The sequence below is a fragment of the Fusarium tjaetaba genome, assembly GCF_013396195.1.
Source record: "Fusarium tjaetaba strain NRRL 66243 chromosome Unknown NRRL66243_c0000562, whole genome shotgun sequence".
Lineage (NCBI taxonomy): Eukaryota > Fungi > Ascomycota > Sordariomycetes > Hypocreales > Nectriaceae > Fusarium > Fusarium tjaetaba.
The window spans coordinates 13,872-34,341 of record NW_023501758.1 but is presented as its reverse complement, the minus strand read 5'-3'; the positions used below and the strand labels follow the sequence as shown (position 1 = coordinate 34,341).

Genomic DNA, 20,470 nt, shown 5'->3' with positions numbered 1-20,470 from the left:
GGGGATCGATCAGGATATGGGTCCCCTAGCGAGAACGCCCGAGCAGAGAGTGAGATCCATGAATTCTAGCCAAGGAACGAACAGTTTTGGCAGACGTAATTATAAACAAAGGACAGTATTTTGCAAGGCTAACCTTATGCCACAGTAGATCGTTCATCATCAGTAAGGTTCTTGGTAGCTGACTCAACTCCAGTAACCATTGAAACCTGATTCTCGGCATGCTGCAATTCCTCAGTAGGACTCATGTTAGTCTCAATAAAGATTGCATTAGTGGCCCATCAAGAACAGACAATTACAAGGATCATCTACGAATAGCGAATTGGTTCATGGCGGTATCGATCAGTCAACAGTGCCCTAAGGTAACTAGGAAAACAGGCAACATCACGCACACTGCCAAGTGATCAAATCTGCCTGCCAGTCAGAATCTGAACGTGATTCGGGGTGGCCGCTCCAGAACATCTCAGCTTCACTTACTCTTGAAAAAAAAGGCGTCTTGGCAAGACATAGTACAGGGGTTCAGTATCGGAAACGGAGCGCGGATCCTTTTTTGGAGGTGGCTAAATACTTTACGACCTCAGTCTTTGCTGACACTATCAATGGTAATCCTTCAGTTACACGACATGTTGTTCGTCATCAAATATCGGTAAGAAAAGTCGCTGAAGAGACCCTTAAACGTTGCAATATCAACTGCCCTGAATTTCATGCCTAAGCAGCTCCACAGTCTAGATCCATCATGACATACATTCTCCATCTTTCATACAAGATATCCCCAGCTTAAAGAAGGCCATTTTCCACAATTAACATCTCCCAACCGCTACCCAATCTCTGATACCCACTCATCGTCCGTGTATAAACAGTCTAGACAGTCTATCTCAACCAAAACGCCTCACATGCTTCTAGGAAAAGAAAGAGTCCGTCCTCAACCGTTTCTCAAAGTTCCTTTGGTTGAGGCTTAAACCCGAGTTGAGTTACACTTCGGACTTTTGGTGCTGGTGGTTCTGATACCGCCACCACCAGACTCTTCGAGACCTAACACCATAGCCAAAAGAGGAACAGGGCTTAAGCTTACGATGCAAGCAAGCAAACAAAAAAAATGCTCGGGAGGCGAAAAAGGGGGTAACGTTGAACCGGTGGATTGAAGTTTCTCTCAAGTATCACGATAATGGGAAATTCACTGACATAAAGTCTCCGAGCTTGTGTTACTGAACAGTTCCCCAGCAATTGCCTACCTTACCTTACCTTACCTTGCAGTTGGTTCTGTACATGCCACAGTCATCTCCACATCGGAGCCAGAATGTAACCCATGATATCATCATCCTACCCTCCCTCTTCTCAAGCTCCAGTACCGTACAGTACGATACAGGGTCCTCAGCTGTCATGCCACCAACAGGCATCAGCTGCTTTACTCACCATGGAACGGTTTCGGTAGATCCCGATCAAGCATAACGTTATCTTGAGCTCACACGCGAAACCATACATCTCATGTAGATGCCCGCTAGTTCCGCTTAATGTCGACTAATGTTAGAGTGCTAAACAGTCATCGCGGATCATGAGACACCAACAGAAACATGACTTGCAACTAGGCACGTCACGAGACCCTGGGAAACATCACGCGAATGTCCGTGATATCTTCCGAATCAACTGCAGACTCTCACATTCCAGTCGCTATGTGCGGAGCTGAATTGAGGCGTTATTTCTCATCGCTCAATACACAATCGTAAAAAGAATTCATCAATTGTATGTCCCATCAACTATGCAGCCACTGCAGTAGATGGCTTAGCTCATAGCTGCATGGCGTTAAACGCGGTTCCGATCGTATCATTGTGTAACTTGACGAGAGTCATAATCGACCATGGCTGCTTCATATCTGTGGATATTCTTGCTATGAAAGTACGGTGAAACGGGTTATATGTGCCTCTAAGAAATTACAGTAGAGCTGGCTCTACTTCTTGAATACGGATTGGCCCAGACGTTCGATCTCTCTTCCCTCTTGTGAACCCCTTCCTGCAGCCTCCAAGAGCCTCTCCCAAGACTCACTGTCCTTGAGTCTCACGGCTTCTTGTGCGGCCTTCACCCGCATCCCACATTTCTCATACATGGTGATCGTCTCTCCAGCTTCTACTGATGTGCATTTGGGTACAAATACAGATGCTAAACGTGGGTTACCTGCTTGAAGTGTGAGGTTGAAGAATGGCTACGATTGTCAGTATCATATCTAACTCCACAGAGTTCTCATTCTGTAACTCACCTCCCAACCAATGGGGCTTCTCCTTGTCTTGGATATCTCCTCGATCTCGTTCCAGTCTCGCTTCGCAACTAGTGCTCGTAATCTGCAGGAACAAAAGTTAGCCGTTGTCCAACGTTGTCGTCCCGAAGCCAGGGCCTGTTGGAGAAAAGGTCCACATACCGAATCCACCACGCCACTTTCTCGGGGACTTTGAACTCGCTCTGGATCTTCTTAGCCCGTCCGTGGTAGCCCAGTCGAATAAGCTTAAACATGGTTTCGTTGACGCTCAGGCCAGTGAAGGTGTCTGTCAAATCCCGGTCGAAAGCTTCCTGCATGCGCAAAAGTGTCGTAGCCTCTTTCAACGCATGAACCTCGAACGTCGACTCCTTTGAGTCAGCTAATAGCTTTGCTGCCAGTGCCAATTTGTCAGATGCTGTTCGAGCATCAGGTTGTTTCAATGATTCCCGGATAAAAACGTTGGCACCATCTTCTCGTCGGTCATCTTGATAATAGAGGTCTTTTAGCAGTGTATTATCACCCTCTTCCATGGCCAAAGCTTCCACCAGTGATGTTGCTGTCGGTCGTGCATTGATGACCCTGAAGAAAGCGGCGAGGGGCAACTTCTTCTTGAGCTGCAACAAAACTGACAGTATTAAGTCTGTGTCGCCACTCTCAACAGCTTTGTCGAGAGCAAGCTCGTCCTCTTCCATACTCAAGAGAAGAGGAACCTGTCTACCCCCACGAGGCTCATGGTTGAGAAGTTCAGTAGCAAGTCGGCCCCTTCCTTCTTGATATGCTGCACGAGCGATCTCTTCAAAGGAAATTCCAGGCTTGCCAGATAGTCTCTCCACGATCAACCGGCAGATGGTATCGTCATCCTCGCCACCTACACGGACCTTGCAAGACGCCCAGTGTACATAAATTCGATCTGTTGGTAACTTCAGATAGCCTGCGATCTTCAAGGCAAGAAGATACTCGTGTCGGTTGAGCAATCGTCGGATGAGGCTTTCTGGTGTCAAGCGGTGATACTGTTCAAAAGACAGTGGCATACCAACTTCATAATATCGCACAGCGTTGAGCACGCGTAGAGTCTCGCACATGTCAACAAAGTCGTCACTGTTATATATATCGAGTACAGATTTGCCAAATGAAGCTGCTTTGAGTAATCGCTTCTGCCAGTGGGTATCGAATTCGCGCCCAGCTGCATTGACACACGTGTCCACAGCCCCGGTAAGATTAGGTCGTATTAGTTGGATGTAATCATCTGCCTTTGGAGACTCAAGCTCCAGTTGGCCTACAGCATCGAGAAGAATTGAAGCAGGTGATGAATCTGAAGACTGGCCAAAGACTTCGATGGTGTCCCTAGGCACTCTTTCAAGGAATTCGCAAAAGTCATTTGTAATTAGACGGGCACCATCGTGTTCTGTAAGGATATCAGTAGTCTGACATTGAAGTTGAATAAGGCACATACCAGAAATGACATGCACACGCGTGCTATCGTATATATATGAAGATGAAGAGTCACCAGGTCCGATAATATGCACCTCATCCTCCCAGGCAATGAGTGCATCGGACCCACACCATTCAACATATAGAGGAGGTGTTTGAGAGTCGGAATCATGTTCGAATAGCCGTTCTTGGAAGTCACTCGATATGACATGAGCTTTCCCATTCACAGCATAAAGATTGACGTAGCGACCATCCGGAGAGACACTAATATGGCTGAAAGGTCCAATATCGAGGAAACGGTCTTCACAATCAGTAGCATCGACGACGTATACAGTCTTATCGACACTTAATAGTACCTCGACAGACCTAGATAATGTGTGGTTTGGTGAAATGATTGACCAAGCATGGATCTCGCTTTCTGGTATCTTAGCAAGAGCTTTTGGTCGGGGTTCAGTATATGATGAGACTGTGACGAGTGAGTTGTTTCCAAGTAGTGCTACCATGCCATGGTCGTAGAAACTACCTCTCGTCAGTCGCGGAAGCAGATCGTATCAATAAGAGGCACCTACCGACATGACTCGACGCTATAGTTGTCGGCACCATGGCCGAGGGAGAACTGTGTAAAGTCTCCTTGCAGATCATAACAGCGGACCGTACCGTCAGTGGTAACAACGAGTAGAGTCTCATCTTCAGACCACCCAAGGCCTTTAATGGTACCATTATCCCAGGGGATGCTTCGGAGTTTCTTACCAGCAAGACTGTAGATGTCAATTGCTGGTTTTGCTGATCTTCCTGGTTGATATGCGAGAAGCTTTGTGTCGTCGCGCCATAGTGCTAAGATATGGTCAGTTACAATCACATCGACACTAACTTAATCATAAGTGTATTGGAAACTTATGAGCTAAAGATCTTAGATTTTTGTAGCTTAGAACTCACCTAGTGCTCCTGCATATGGAGCTCCCGCAACGATATAATTATCCAAGTCGAGATCTTGGTCAAACACAGCTGTATACTGCTGTGTCTTGCGGAACCATCTGTCCCCGACACTCTCCCAGTCAGCTCTGGCGTGAAGTGTGTCCATCTCGCGTTATCTCATATTGTAACCCAATCTTTTTGAATTTGTTGAGGAAGAGACGCGAATGTAGCTGAATGTTATTCGTCAGCTAGGCACCTGTACAGTATGAATGAGAGCAAGGAGCTTGGGTGCTGCATCATACCGTAGGTAGCTCAGGTAAGGTAAGTGGAGGTTGCCTGGGCGCACGGCTATTCTCCGGCTGTAATTAGCGGTCGGGTAGCACCTTGTCCCGCTAATTTTAGTTCCCTTTCAGTGGTTGCATCATCTCACATGGCGGGAAAGAATGAGCAGTGCAAGTGAATGCAAGTCACTCTGTTGACCCAACTCATTCTCCCGTCACTTTGACCCAACCTCATTTCATCCACCTCAAAACCTTATCATCTGTCGACCATCACACACGTTAAACTCACTCACAATGCCAAACTGGCGTGACCAGTATCTCTCATCCATCAAGGATGCAGAGCTCAATAATCCCGTCAACATGGAGCTTGTTCAGGCTTGTTCGTAAAAGCACCCCCACATAACCCCTCCTCCAGCATGCGACAGTATCACGCGAGGATACGAAAGCTTTATCAAACTGACAATGATTTCAAGGCTCGCAGATGGCAGATCGCATATCTGCTCTTGAGGCTGAGAAGAATGGGCTAGAAGCGCTGGTCGCAAATAGCGGGACACCAACTACACAACCCACCGAACCCTCAACAAGCGATCCTGGTGTTGCGCAACTAAAACAGGATCTCGCCGAAGCCCTTCGATCAAAGGGGGTCACCGAAAAGCGATTACGCACGAGCGAGGAAGAGTTGATGCAGCTGCGGGCAAAGCACAAGGCAGATACGAAATCAATCCGCGACCTCACGGCCGATAGAAATAGTCTTACTACCAAACGAAAGGATCTAGAACACGAGTTGAGGGAAAAGCACAAGCTTCTTGAGGTACGTCTGGCTCAAATGCCACGTTTCATCGTCATTGTTGCTCACAGCAATGCCAGCAAGTACAAGATGAGATGATTGCGATGGATCTACAAATGTCCATGGCTGAGAAGGAAAGAGATAAGGTGAAGAAGGAGAACAAAGAACTGGTGGACAGATGGATGAAGAGGATGGCACAAGAAGCAGATGCTATGAACCTCGCCAACGAACCCATCTTCGAAAAGGGACGATAGTTAATGATCCATGGGGTCAAACGAAGCAGGTCAAACGGAGAAACGAGCCACGATGTCACGAGAAAAAAACAAATACTATATGGAGTATCCTGTAAGTCCGAACATACCCTTATACCCCACGCTGATGTAACCGTATGCCCTATCCCTATTTCTCCAACACCATAATCTCTGCCACTCAGTGCTTATGAAGCTCTATAGTCTACTTGCGCGTCGAAATGAAGTACGATCCTCCTGCATTAGTCCAACTCACATAACCCTCGGGGTATGTGCACTCTTCCACCTCCAGGATGGTGCTGCCAACGTCGTTGATGTTGTGGTTGTTGCTTTTTTCCGCAACAAAGGATTTGAGCGACACGATCTTGCAACCCGATTTAAGATCCAGGAACATACGGACCAAGTCGTCGTTGAGCTGCGAGGTGAAGGCCTTGTTGTTTACAAGCACAACATCTGCGCGCTTGAGGGCCTCATGGATGGACAAATTCTTGCGGAAATCGCCCCGTTCCAGGTGAACCTTGCCAGGTCGAACTCCCCAGAGCATGCATCGGGCATCGAATTCCTTCTTTTGCTCCTCAGCAAGGTTGCAGGCGTTCTCCATCATCTCGCAACCCCAACTCTCACAACCGATCTCGAGGGCCGCTTGCAAAACCACATTACCAACACCCGAGCCGAGATCAACGAAGACCTGACCAGAGGTCATTCGTGTCTGCTCTACCAAGATTTTAGAAATGAAGGGGTGGAGTAGTTCGCCATAGACATAGTCGGTTCCATTCTCATACTTTGAAAGAAGTTCCACTTTGAGAGCCACTGTTCGGTCATAAATTTGATCGAGAATGAAAGCCACAAGGTGCTGAGGGAGCTCATGCATCTTATCGAGATTCTTGGCAATTACACCGTCCTCGACTAGAGCACGAAGCTTTTCGTTGTATTCGCGCAGAGCTGCCTTGAAACCCATCAAATCCTGGATGTTCCGGTTGGAGGCCTTTTCCAGTCTTCGAATGATGCCACCATTGGGATTTGTGAAAGGCTCTGCTTCCTCTTCGGTGAGGTATGTTTCGGCTACGTGGCGAACCACCTTGATGCTGGCTTCCACAGCATCGATCTTGTCTTTTCCCCATACTAGCTCATACCTGTAATCATGTCAGCATTAGTTTTGGAGGTCTGGGTCGCCGGGAAGACTCACTTTTCTCGAGGCTGTAAGCTGGGATATTGTAGTCGGATAGCCACATCCTCTTTCTGTGCGCCCATCACAGGTACACACTTGTGCTCAAGCGAGGCCACGTCTACGGCATGGATGAAGCTTCGACTGTCCATCCGATCCTCAAAGGCTCTTACGCTTCTCAGTTTGCGGTTGGGGTCAACAAAGCTACCGTCTTCCGTGCCTTTGCGTTGTCTCTTGGTATCGAGAGTCATCCATCCATCGTCTTCGCCATCGCTGTCTTTGTCGAACTCGATACGGTCGCTTGCTGGTGATCGCCGGGTGACGGAGGGTGCCTTGCGCTTACGCTCGAGTCGCTTCTCGTCGGAAGATGAGGGGTACGGCGAGTGACTAGCCTGTCGTGCCAGTGGCTTCGGCGAGGGACGGTGGGAAGAGGAGGAGCGCGATGCTGAGCCGCTGAGTGCGGAAGTGGATTTAGGCTTAGGCTTCTGGGCAGGTCGGTCGACGACAACCTTTTCGATCCTGATCTTGGGAGGGTCGACCTTGATCTTGTTGTTCTTGCCGCCGAAGAGACGCATCCTGGATTAGTGAATAGTATGCCGGTCCTAGTAATCCAAAATGTCCTTCAAGGTAGAGCGGCGACGGGGTCTGACTTGAGTTGGGTCACAGGTCAGGGATGGAGGGGTTCGCGGTGGCGTGTGCGTGTCGCTCCCGGAGTCGGCAATGTCGCGCAACGGGTGGGACTAGATTAAAGAAGAGGTAAAAACAAGAGAGAAGAGTACGAGAAAAGGAACGTGAGAAGTGAAGTATGGGGGAGAAGTTCCAAAAGATAAGCGGTATTAGACAAGTATTTGGGTAGGCTGTGTTGTAACGTGACTATTCAGTATCGCATCGTGGCACTTTCAAGATAACTATGCAGAGTTCAAGTTTCGAGGCGACTTACGGCAATCCACCACGAAATGCCTGAATGGCTGCCTTCAGTTAAATGAGTGGATGCCCCGGAGCCTTACATCAGCTGGACTGGGCCATCTTGCGCTGCAGGAGGTCCCCTGGACTCCTGGAGGAGGCCGCTAGACCCACTGTAAATGCCCTGGATCTTCCAAGTTTGAATGAAAGATCTTGACTGGTCAGAATTTTTCAGGGTGGGTACGTAACGTTGGGCACGTGGGGGCTTTCCCTTTCAGCCGCAGATGGTTGCCTGGAGAGCTACCCTACAGTGGTCATGTGAATAGAGGCATTCAACCTTTTTATTGAGTCATCTTTTACAAGCATTGCACTTTCATCTGTCTTTCCACGACCAGTACTCTTTTAACTTTCTATCCAACTGGTCTAGGTAGCTGGAATCTTTCATGGCAATCACATTCTTTTAGTGCGCATATTCAAGCAACAATATATAATTCAAACTCCCCAATAGCTATTCCACAACTCCCCATTAATGACACGAACAGTTATCAAATAGGTTTGAACAATGAGCAACTGCGTTAAAAGCACCCTCTTGCCAATACAGCTCGTTGAACCGATCCTCTACCTCGATGGACTCAGGAAGATCGAATATATGCTCTTCTGGCAACTCAAAGTCATGCATACTGATCTCATCCTCCAGGTGGAAGTCCAAGGCATGCATCTCATGAGCCTTGGAGAATTGGGTTGACCTATGAAAAGAGGTTAGCTATATATTATATTGATAAAACCAGTGGAAAAAGAACTTACCGAAATTTGATCATTCGCCGCTTGTCAGCACAGTAGTCAACAACGACATGAATACCTCCGAGGTCGGCATGACCGAGCTTGCTATTCAGACAAAGCCGCTCAGGACGAACTTTAACCGGGATACGTATCCCAGCTACTTTGATTGCATATGTGTTTGGCCTTTGGGAGGGTTGCTGAGGGAGTGCCTGGATGTAACAGCATTCCTCGCACTCCATGTAGTCTTTGCCCTTGTCACCCATAAGGATTGTGAGAGCCTTTTGGTGGCCACAGTCAGGAACACACCTGGAAGCCTTCTTTACGGCGGCATAATATGGGCTCAGGGGGTAGGGTGCAACATCCATACGACAACGTGCTTTGTCAACCTCCATGTAATTACCCCTGCATGGCAACTCATAGTTGGTACATAATGAGCACTTGAGAGGGCGGTACTGGTTTCCAAGCTCACAGATGGGTCGTTCTCCAGCAGTATCGAGGATTTGCACCTGGTTGACCGTCACCCGATCACTGGCATCGTTGATCTGCTGGCGTAGCTCGGCCATGAAGCCTTCAAGACTCTTGACGGTCCATGTCTCATCACATACAGGGAGGGCCAGTTTCGAGAAGTCGGGCTTTTGGGTCAAGCCAGCCCTGACGATATTTTGAGCCTGCCGGTTGACCATGGGTTTTCGCCGATAGTACCAACCCTCTGCAAGTTCCATGAAATGCTCCATGCAGAGGGTTGAGAATTCATCATGAGGATAGGCCTGGAAGAACTCAAAGTTTCGTTGCTGTCCGATCTCTTCCCAGCTTTTTGTAAAGCTTTCGCATTGGAACGACTTAGGTCTAAGCTTAGACACCTTCTCTTCCTCATCTTCACTGGTCTCCTCTTCCTCGACAGCCCCTGAACCGGCAGGCGTCGGAGACTGAGGAGATTCGAGATCCTCCTCCTCCTCAAGGTCTGCCAACCAGCTGAGAGTTTTAATGCGACCCGCGGCTCTTCTGGAAGTCGAGGCTGTTTTCTTCAGCTTGAGCGGGACCGGGGTATCGTCAAATGTCCTTTTTCGCTTGGTGGATGGTGCAGGGAGGAATTCTTGGCTAGATTTAGGCTTGGCTTTAACAGGTGCTGCAATGGGTGATCCTGGTGTTGTTGATCTGGCCGGGGTCATTAGTGAAGCTGCAGAAACTGTTTGGGTTTCCATGGTCTTCGATCTAGTACGAGGCGGTGAGATAGCCATGATGTTAATTTGTGTGTAAGACAGTTGGTGTTGCATGAACTTTGTATTTAATCGCCATATGGGTCATGCTGAGCTCCTTATATTCAAAGCTGTTCACAACAGCTTGGTGATTCCTTGATCCTTTGCTACGTTGTTCACTGTTCTTTGAGAGAGCCCATTCACTTCAAACAAAGATGACTCTCTAATGGCCAGTCTTTTATTGAACCCAGGCCCCTAAATGAAGAGAACGGCACACAGAGTAAAGAACATAAGCTTCAACAAACAACAAAGGCCCATTGTGTAAGGCTCCGAAGCCCCTGAGGGTATGTTGCAGGTTTGGTAGTTGTTCTGATGGAGTAACACCGAGGTAATACTTCACCATGGCCTTTCATAAGTAATGAGCAAAGTAATATTTAAGTAATAAGTACAGTATCTAAGTGCTTCTAATGGTTGAAGTGAATGAAACTCGGAGTCGTGGTAGTCTGCATGCGGAGAGCCTCCGAAGTTCCTCATATTGAAGTCATAATAACTGAAGCAATAAAATATCATAACCAACCCAGAAACAAATCTATGAGCTTTTTTCTATTTTAGGTAATTAACGTAGAATCATGAATCATGTAGGTTTATGGAAAATGTGATCATCTTTGTCGTAAGTTTCGTATCAGGAGACAAAGGCATTATGAATGTTCGTAACAAAGGCGTTAAACGTGCTTGCTGTATCTGTCGTGGTGAACACGGGCATAGAGCAAAGACTCTGTTCCCTCAGATTGAGGCGAGTTCACCAAAGTTTCTGACCAAGAAACAACGGAACTGTCACTTCTCGTGCTCAGTCGACCGTATCCGTGGTCTGGATCAGCTGGGGCTGAGGTATCGATGCGCGGGAGACGTATGGCCGCGATCTTGTGTGTCGTCTTGGAAGCTTTCGGCTTCTTGATGCTTGAGTCAGGAGTAGTATAAATGAGACCAATTGAGTTCATGTGTGCTTCAGTCTCACTGGCAGTGGGCGACACGGGGCCAGCGCATGTAATGCGAGATGATACTCGGCTCTTTCGCCTCAAACTGCCTAGAGACAGAGCTCCGGAGAATCTGGAATCCACGATAGTGTTTGGTGGAGTTCGGTACACGCTCAAGGAGGAACCAGCTCTTTCGACGATGGGAACAGCCCATTTCTTAAATGTAGGGAATAGCATGGGGATGTTTGTTGTCATAATGGCGACAAAGGTCTCGCGAACCGCCCAAGAAGCTGCGAGTTGAGGGCCATTGATTGGATCCTTGTTGATGTTAGATGCATGCAGTATGACACATGGGTTGAGATATACTTACAGATACAAGCAGCACAACTCGAAGGATAGCAGCCATGGTGACAAACAACCCACAGCTGAACAGAGCAATGAGTCTGGCCTTTTGAGGCCAAGGCATAGCAGCCTTCCAAAGCATGGGCATAGGGATCATGATGAGGTAAAAGTCAGTTGCCAAGTTGAAAGCGAGACAAGTCCATATCAAAGCAGGTGAAATGGCAGCATGGCAGAAGGCTCCGGGATCAGGAAAGATTTGCCACCAGTGGTCGAATGGGCGACAACTGAGAAGAAGATTCATCTGCACAATGACAAAAGAAGAAATGATGAAGCCAAAGCCGATGATGACTCGAGCTCGGTGGCCTTGAAGGTCTTTTGTCAGTCGATAGTAGAAAGTGCACATGGCTGCTTTGAGGATCCAGAGGAGGGATGAGTAAGTTGCCCATAAGGCGATTTGGATCTTCGAGCCAATGACACTGTAAGAATTAGCATGAGCAACAAGATATATAGACTTATTGGCCTACCGAAGCTGATATTCATGATCTTCTGGTTGTAAAGAAGCCCGTTGCTCGCCCGTCATCGAGTTATTCGCCAGCCCTTGAGCAATATTACCGACCGAGTATGCCAGTCCTGTTTCTATAGCGTAGATACCCTAATGATATTAGTATCATGCATATACACCAGGTATTTGTCACTTACAGCGGCCAAAATGACGAGATAATCATCTGCCCAGAGGTTCCTGCATCCCACAGTCCTGATCCGCACACACGATCTCAACACGGTGACCAGCAACGCAATGCCAAGTAGTGTGAACGCCTCGATGTTGAAGGCCTTGAGGTTGACCTCCGTCATTGCTGCAGCACTTTCTTCAATCGACGTCTGGGGATCCATGATGAGTTGAACTGCAGCTTGCATCTGTAGCAGAGCAACGAGAGCCAGCCCCTCGGGAAGGAAACCCGTGATATAAGATTATCAGAAATATCTGACCTGAAGCCGGCGGCAAATTTGTGCGTCTAGACAATCTAGTCCTCATTTTTTACTTCTTTTAGGGTCCATCTCCAATACTCCACGCAAAACTGCTCCATGTTTCTGAGTCCAGCCTCTTCATCCCTCACATCCCTCACATCCCTCACATCCCTCAACGGAAAAATCAAGACCTACCAGATCATTTTTTGCAAAAAAGAAAAACTCGGTCTCTGCAGATGGACTCAAACCAAACGAGGAAAAGTCGAACGGGCCGTCGTGTTTCGTGGCAGAGACAAAAAAGCAACGTTAATCCACCGGGGACGCCCGGGTTCTCGTTAGCTGCCGAAATCGTGGAGAAAGTGCCGAGTGTGTGGGAGCAAGGGTTAAGACCGTCAGGGGTCAGAATGTGATAGTCTCTCTTTTCGCAGTTGACATGTCATCCTTTGATCTGAGGGTAGTGGAGAAGAGACACTCAGCCGCCGCTCTCGCCAAGTTTCAGCTCGTATTGGCAAATCAGGTACTCTGCCTAAAGACCTCATATCGGATGAGGGAAGCTCAGCTCAGCCACTCGCCAGTTGATGTGAGGGGAACAGATCCGATCTCGTGGTGAGACAACACAACAAAACGTGTACAACGTGTACGCACAACACAGGATTGGGCTGGTCTGTCTTAAACATAAAGCAGGAGGAAGAACATAGTTGGTTAAATAAGGTACGGAGTCCAAAAGAAGGTTGGGTTCTATGACTATGTGGATGAAGTTTTACAGGGACCTGCATGAGAAAACCTTGGAACTTGCAGACTGTCAACTGCCTGATGTGCTTTCGACGATTCTGGCGAAGTAGATGACGGTATAGATGCAAGTCATCATGATTCTCGATAGGAATAGAGGAGAAATTGAATAGAAGATCTCGATCGGCTACTTCTATACGTGTAAGAAAGGAATAGAGAAGAAGAGAGGGAGGAGAAGGAGAGGACGATTTCCCAGCATTGTGTCCAAGAGGCGAGCGTCACGGAATACCATGGAAGTATCACAACTTGGCCCATAAGAACTATCCAGAATAGTACTTGGCTAACCAGTTTGAAGTTCTGGGGCTTTGCCAATAGGACTTTCTCCGGTCTACTCGCCCGGGTCGTTGTGGGAAAAAGAAGCTCCATAGCTTGGGCGTTGCAGTCATACTATCCATAAATCTCCCATAATACCTATTTCGAAATTTACATCTGTCAAGAAGACCCATGCATTTGTGCCTGTAACAGATTCATCTGATCTCTATGCAATGCGGAAGAATCCATGTTACACTGCGGCCGATGAACGTATGCACACTACAACCACACTGTCACGACAGCCTATATCATAACATGCATAATTTTATTGCTCCTCGAACAAATCTACCTCTTCAGTGTCTTTTGCTTTTCTGCGTCTGTAGCAACATTTCTTCCTTCAACAAGCAATCCCTTCTTTCTCCGCACTCCATCCATATATCGCTTCGCCACGTTCTCCTTGTCAGCCAATTCGCCAAGATCCTCGAGATCATCTTCTGTGAAAGGTACCCAGAAAGGATCTTCGTCTAGAATCTCAAAGCCAGCAAAGATCAGCTGTGGCTGGGCCGCGCCACTGGTACGCTTCCGCATCTCGTCGGCAAATCCGAAACTCTCGGCTACAGGAACCAGAGCTTGAATTGTGAAAAATGGTGTACCCTCTTTCATGAGTTCGGCGTTGACACGACCGCGACGACGGGTAAGAACATCGTATACACGACCGAGGACTTCTGTAGATGCTTGAATCTCGACACTGTACATGGCCAGCATGAGACGGGGAGACCAGTCCATGAAACCTGCACGAAGAGAAGATTGGAAGGTTCTGATAATCTCACCAGTGAGACGACCAAGTTTGTCGCGTGCGGAGGAGTCGTCCTCGGCTAGGTTCAGGGTAACATCCTCAATAAAGACTGCAACGCCCTGAAGTGGCTCGCTGCACAGAGGACCCTGAGCCGTAGCAAGTTGGAAGGCGTATGAGATCTTGTCGGTGAGATGACTTGGGTGAAGAGACTCATCAGCACGAGGTGCAGTCTCGACAGTCTTTTCAGCAGCAAAAGCCTTGGAGAAGATACCATTTGTGGTAGCATCGATAAGTAGGTTTGGTCCAGTACGTCGAGGTCCGAAGGCCACAATCTTATCAATAGAGTCTTTCCAGACATCTCTGCCCTTTCCACTTTCAAGCTTCTCCTTAAGTTGCTTCTTAAAGTCTTCAACGGACAGGGTGTTTCCAGCTGCAACATCAGCTTCAGCCACGATTTCTTCGCCCTCATCATCTTTCTTAGCCCCGCGGTCGTAGACTCGCTTGACAGCATCGCCATTCTTAACCAAAAAGTCTGTTACATTTTCGGGGATTGGCTGCACACGTAGCGAAAGAGTTACTTGCTTTGAGCTTGTTGTAGCTACAACCGCGCCGCGGCCAAGGTCCTTGTTCGCGGGAGGTCGCATCTCTTCAGCTCGGACAATTGTCTCACGGTATGGAACAATAGGAGCACCCGGTTGAATATCGCACAGAGCAAATCGCTCCTTGAGATCAGTCAAGCATCGTTCAAGGTGCAACTCACCAGCAGTCAACAACACATGTTCACCACTGCCCAGGAGCTCATACTCAGCACAAGGGTCGCTCTGGACCAGAAGCTTGAGGCCATGGATCATCTTATCAAGATCGGCGGGGTTCACAGGTTCCAGCGCAACACGAACGATAGGCTTGCCCAGCATGGTGACACCCGCAAGGTTGACGGCACCGTCACGGCGACTGCACAAGGTACCGGATTTGAGAATCTTGCCCTCCAGGCCACCAATGCCAAAGACACAGCCAGCAGGGACTGAATCGAGAGCCTCGAGGTTTCGACCCATGAGCATGTAGAGCGCAGTGACAGTGACCTCTTGGGGCTCAGGATCGGCGTTTGGCTCAGCCGGCGACCATTTCGGAGGGATAACGTAGAGCTTGTCGCCAACTGAAAGTGTTCCCGAGTAAATACGAGCGAAGCCGATAAGGTGCTCGGGGTCAACCTTCTTCTCTTCCAACTCAGGGGCGTAATCATCAAGGTTGATGGCATCCATCGAGTCCGCCATGCTGTCAATGCCGTTCTCGCCAGCTGCAGCCTGGGCTCGAGCGGCTTCAGCCCGCTTCTTTCGTGCAAGCTCTCGAGCCTCTTCGCCACTCATCTGGATTCCGGCACGTCGCTTATTTTCGGGAAGTTCACTCTCAGGAATAGAAACCATTTTACTGACATAGGCAACCACGGGGTCAGACTTTTCATGTTTGAAAGAAATCATGGCGTCCTTGATAGTCTGGTCAACGTGCTCGGATCCTGGGGATTCTTCGATCAGCTCGGGTAGTCGTGCAGCCTGAGCGGTCGGGGGCGAAGGCAGAGATTCAATGACGGATACCAGCAGTGCTGTTGACAAGGGAAGCCAGTTTGCGAAAATTGTCGTCATAAGAAGCTTCTGATCTCGCGACTTGAGCATATGAGGGGTGATCTTGATTCCAAGGGACTTGGTGACCTTTTCCAGTAGATCTCGATCACCCTGCCCGTTGTCACCTCCCACTGTAGCTTGGTAGACAGTCCATACTGGCTCCAGTACCAATTGCACAAATAAAGGCTTCAGATTCCTTCCCTTAAGATGCTTAGGGCCCAAGATCTTCTTCGTCTTGGGATCCAGGTAGAAGTTGCCCCAAAGAACCTTTTCCATGATTCCGCGCTTAATGCCCAACTTCTTCTCGTACATGGCAGCGAATTGTCGGCAAGTGAAGGCCCACCCATCAATAGCGCTGCTGAAAATAACGTTGTTCTTCTCTGGAGCAAAGTAGATATCTTCGTCGTCTCTCTCCTCGAATTGTACCTCACCCGTATCGCTGACTTGATCGGCAATTGCTGATTCCTTGGCTGCTGTGGCTGCATTGACTCGCTCCTCCATTCTTTCTCTCCAGTTGAGGTCCTCCTCCATACGCTCGCCCTGAAAGAAACTCCCTAGCACAGCGTTCACCTGCTCTAATAGCTTATTCAAGTGGATATATGCTTCTCTTGGGGTCATTTTGAGTTCTGTCACAAGTCGATCAATCTTGTTAATGACGAGCAAGGGCTTTAGCTTCTCTGTCCATGTTTGGCGAAGAACAGTCACCGTTTGACTGCAGACTCCCTCAACAGCATCAACAAGAACAACAGCTCCATCACACAGCCTTGAGGCTGTTGAGACTTCTGAGCTGAAATCGATATGACCAGGTGAATCGATCAAGTTGACAAGGTACTCCTTGTCCTCGGGCTCAGCGTCGGGGGCTGCTTTCCGACGCATAGCGAAGTAGAGTGAGATAGCTGAAGACTCCATTGTGATTCCTCGGGTCTGTTCATCAGGTCTAGAGTCAAGATATCGGATCTTGCCAGCCAGCTTTGGTGAGATGATGCCATTTGTGGCAAGGAGGGCATCCGTAAGTGAAGTTTTACCGTGGTCAACGTGGGCCAAAATGCAAATCTGTGAGACGTTAGACTGTATACTTTCTTATTCATGAGACTGTACTGACATTTCGAATATCACTGGACTGCCTTTGCAGACTTGCCAGCTTATCTGGAGTGACGACAGGCATTATGACGACAGCGATTTGAGTAGGGTAGGTTGAGGTGATAGTGGGGTTCAAAATAGAAGATGTCTAGAATGTCAAGTAAAATTTCTAAATATGGGTAGAAGGGATCTGCTGGGCCAGCGAGGCAGTAGCTCTAGAGACTCCAATTTCGATCTTCCAAACCCAAACTTATATTGGTCTTTGTCGGTAGTTGTTTGAGTGATACTTTGCCTGGCCGTTACTCATATAGACAATGTGACTAATCTAATCCTTAACTGCAACGATGGTCAGCAAATTTTAGACTTCATCAGGCACTTTTGGCTCAGTATATCTGCAAATCGACTAAGAATGACTCATACATACGCAAAGAGCCTGAGACACCCAAAAAACCAAGGCAAAGTCTTTTTGTCCTGCAAAAGCTGCTACACCTTGAAAGGCTGAATTCTCAAGCTCACAAGCTGAAGCACCCCACTAAATCCGAATGACTAAGCATTGACCCCGCGCAAATCCATTGAAGCCCTAACACAAAAAATCGCATCGCTACTAAAATTTCCCCCCTCACCGCGACGACGAGACGAGACGAGCGAGACCGACGCGCGACTCGACTCTACAAGACACGATGGCTACTTACCAAAACGGCGTGGCTCCGGCCCGTGCCATCGATGACGACAGCGATGTTGAGGAGGAGGCTCTGGTGGCCGAGTACAAGGAGCAAGTTCAGTATGAGGATGGTGATGATCTCAGCCGCACCACTTCTTTGAACCTCACCGCGCAGACCGACGATATCCAGGCCCGACTTGTCCAAGCCGCTCAGCCCCTCGATTTCCAGGCGCCTCTTGAGGCCAAGTTCCAGAGCTACGATGCTTACTGCAGCTTGTTTCACTTTATCTTGAACTCCGAGGGCCCCGTCGATCTTGAGCCCCCTTCTGTTGGTCTCACCAAGTTAGATGTTCAGTTGGGCAGGGCTAACAAAATTTTCTGCAGTACTACTGGGCTTGGGATGTTGTCGATGAGTTCATTTACCAGTTCAACTCTTTCTCCTCGTACCGTATGCGAATTGCCCGGCAAACAACCAACGAGGAGGAGCGCCAGGCTCTCCGCGAGAACCCCAATACCTGGGGCTGCTACAGTGTTCTCAACGTCCTGTACTCCCTTATCCAGCGATCCCAGATCACTGAGCAGCTCGCAGCCATGAAGCGTAACGAGGACCCCTTGGCCGTTGCCGGTGAATATGGCTCAAAGAACCTCTACAAGATGTTGGGTTACTTCTCCATTATTGGTCTTCTCCGAGTCCACTGTCTCCTCGGAGATTTCAGCCTGGCTCTCAAGACCCTCGATGATATCGAGCTCAACAAGAAGGCCATGTTCGCCCGCGTCATGGCTGCTCACTTCACCACCTACTACTACGTGGGTTTCTCCTACATGATGCAGCACCGCTACGCCGATGCCATCCGCATGTTCAGCCACATCCTCATCTACGTCTCGAGGACCAAGAACTTCCAGAAGAGCGCCCAGTACGACTCTATCACTAAGAAGAACGAGCAGATGTACGCTCTTATTGCCATCTGCGTCGCTTTTCAGCCCACTCGTCTGGACGACACCATCCACAGCGCCCTCCGTGAGAAGTATGGCGACCAGCTCCTCAAGCTCCAGCGCGGTGGCCCCGAGTCCCTCCCCATCTTTGAGGAGCTCTTCCGCGCAGCGTGCCCCAAGTTCATCTCCCCCGTTCCTCCGGACTTTGAGAACCCCGAGGCCAACATCGACCCCGTTGAGCACCACCTCGCCGTCTTCATGGACGAGGTCAAGACCAACATGTGGAGCCCTACCATTAAGTCTTACCTCCGCCTCTACACCACCATGGATCTTAACAAGCTCGCTGGTTTCCTTGAGGTGAAGCCCGAGGAGCTTCGATCATGGCTCCTGGTTACCAAGCAGCGAACTAAGCAACTGCGATGGCAGGACCAGGGTCTGCTTGAGGGTGAGCTCGTCAACGTTAGCGACCTTGACTATGCTCTCCAAGGCGTAAGTTTTATGACTCAAACCAGTATCTCAACATAAACTAACAATCCTACAGGACCTTATCCACATCTCCGAGGCTAAGGTGGGACGAAAGCTTGTGGACTGGTATCTCCGAAACCTATCCCGCACCTATAACTGAGGTGCTATAGAGAGAACTGACTAGTCGTTTTTCTCACATTTTACGGGGTCTTAGATTCAAGCCGGAAACAAGCGCATAGAGCGCTATGGCTGAATCCTCCAAACGACCCAGGGTCAGGAGAATACCTGGGGTTATGCAGGCCGACTTGATAGGATGCATGGCATGGCAAAGGCGTCTCGGAGTTGGTGATGCTCGTGCAAGAGCTTGAGAATTTCTCGAGTTTAGCTGTATGTGCGGCAGAGATATGGCACTTCCTCCTAGAGGTACGAGAGCCTGTAAAAAGGCTATGAAGAATAAAAGGAATCAAAAGTCGTTTAATCAAATATCATGATCCTAAAAGTCTGTATTAGCATTATGAATTATGTCAGAAACCAGTTCTTGTGAAGGCTTCACAGTCACAATTGCATTGAGTTCCCCGTACAACTGAGAATAATATTGACAAGCGGACCTACTCATAACAGGGAAATAATATTTGGTGTTTATCTGTTAGAATCTGCTCTCATGTGCTGAGGGACCCTAATAGTGCGAAGATCATATGATGGTCCACAGCGAGAAATTGAGTAACTGGTTACAAAACCTGAGAAGCTGATCAAGCCGCTACCCTTATTGAGCAGTCATAGAAAACCCTCTGTTGTTTTGGGGTTTGAGTTACAGTTCCTCAAGTTAAACACAACATTGGTGATGGGTTTTGTGTAGCCTGCTCTTGCCACTTAGATCACTCTGTGATGCCTTATCACCAAAAAGTCTTTATATCCAATACGACATTGGGATATTTTGGGAAAGCAGATTATATACCATGAGTTATGATGCTTCTGCTTTGATGTCAGCCGCGAGGTTGTGCCACTTAGAATGATATGCCAACCGAATCATCATTTAGTATTCAGTCTGGTTGACAAATACCTTAGCTAACATATACTCCGTTATCCTTGGCTGAACTGGTACACTGTATGAAGTGTAGCTCACGATACTAGGCAACAACTATACGAAAGACGCGCTGTACGGTTCGATCGCCATCTAGGTACTTTCGGACAGAAGGAGGCTCACTTTGATTCATTGGTGAGGACTGTTCAATAAGCGGCATAATCGATTAGCGCGGCATGAACCAGAAAAAAGATCCAAGGTTCTGCTGCGACGAGGACAGCCCTTCAAGTATTTCCTTTGAGGTCTGGTGTGTTGGCGATTCCAGGCTTGGTGAACTAGTATACGACTTTCAGTTTTCGTGGATACTTATTAGCCGCATGTCGGGACTCTGCTTCACTTTGGGATTCCAAGAAATGCCAACCAGCATTTGTGTTCCCGAGTCTGTGCCACTCAGTGTATTGGCTCGTGATTCCCAGAGCCTAGGTTAGCTCAGCTGGCAAAAGCAATGAGACATTGTGTTCTCGTGGCTGATGAAGATAGCTTCACCGCCGTCTTTAACGACATATACGTGGTCGAGTCAGACCATGTCACCATGATGGTGCGCAGGAGAGCTTCCGAAATTCC

The 20,470-nt window shown here is 48.5% G+C and overlaps 6 protein-coding genes across 6 annotated transcripts; 2 read left to right on the top strand and 4 right to left on the bottom strand.

The window, feature by feature from the left end:
- Positions 1-1,942: 1,942 nt before the first annotated feature.
- FTJAE_14134 (vacuolar sorting VACUOLELESS1) lies at positions 1,943-4,757 on the bottom strand (the record flags this gene model as incomplete). The annotated part of the gene is made up of 6 exons (XM_037347343.1): positions 1,943-2,194; positions 2,249-2,330; positions 2,408-3,650; positions 3,699-4,195; positions 4,246-4,510; positions 4,613-4,757. 6 exons carry the CDS (start codon positions 4,755-4,757, stop codon positions 1,943-1,945), a joined length of 2,484 nt encoding a protein of 827 aa, XP_037198859.1.
- A 409-nt stretch (positions 4,758-5,166) lies between these two features.
- On the top strand, positions 5,167-5,913 carry FTJAE_14133 (Autophagy 16; the record flags this gene model as incomplete). The annotated part of the gene is made up of 3 exons (XM_037347342.1): positions 5,167-5,251; positions 5,346-5,683; positions 5,740-5,913. 3 exons carry the CDS (start codon positions 5,167-5,169, stop codon positions 5,911-5,913), a joined length of 597 nt encoding a protein of 198 aa, XP_037198858.1.
- A 199-nt stretch (positions 5,914-6,112) lies between these two features.
- Positions 6,113-9,993, bottom strand: FTJAE_14132 (histone-lysine n-methyltransferase H3 lysine-79 specific; the record flags this gene model as incomplete). The annotated part of the gene is made up of 5 exons (XM_037347341.1): positions 6,113-7,040; positions 7,094-7,648; positions 8,080-8,192; positions 8,598-8,721; positions 8,780-9,993. 5 exons carry the CDS (start codon positions 9,991-9,993, stop codon positions 6,113-6,115), a joined length of 2,934 nt encoding a protein of 977 aa, XP_037198857.1.
- A 680-nt stretch (positions 9,994-10,673) lies between these two features.
- FTJAE_14131 (integral membrane protein PTH11) lies at positions 10,674-12,158 on the bottom strand (the record flags this gene model as incomplete). The annotated part of the gene is made up of 4 exons (XM_037347340.1): positions 10,674-11,243; positions 11,296-11,743; positions 11,792-11,919; positions 11,967-12,158. 4 exons carry the CDS (start codon positions 12,156-12,158, stop codon positions 10,674-10,676), a joined length of 1,338 nt encoding a protein of 445 aa, XP_037198856.1.
- Positions 12,159-13,619: 1,461 nt separating this feature from the next.
- Positions 13,620-16,851, bottom strand: FTJAE_14130 (elongation factor 2; the record flags this gene model as incomplete). Its single annotated transcript, XM_037347339.1, has 2 exons — positions 13,620-16,739; positions 16,789-16,851. The coding sequence occupies 2 exons, from the start codon at positions 16,849-16,851 to the stop codon at positions 13,620-13,622; spliced, it is 3,183 nt and encodes a 1,060-aa protein (XP_037198855.1).
- Positions 16,852-17,446: 595 nt separating this feature from the next.
- Positions 17,447-18,985, top strand: FTJAE_14129 (eukaryotic translation initiation factor 3 subunit L; the record flags this gene model as incomplete). The annotated part of the gene is made up of 3 exons (XM_037347337.1): positions 17,447-17,755; positions 17,812-18,849; positions 18,902-18,985. 3 exons carry the CDS (start codon positions 17,447-17,449, stop codon positions 18,983-18,985), a joined length of 1,431 nt encoding a protein of 476 aa, XP_037198854.1.
- Positions 18,986-20,470: the final 1,485 nt, after the last annotated feature.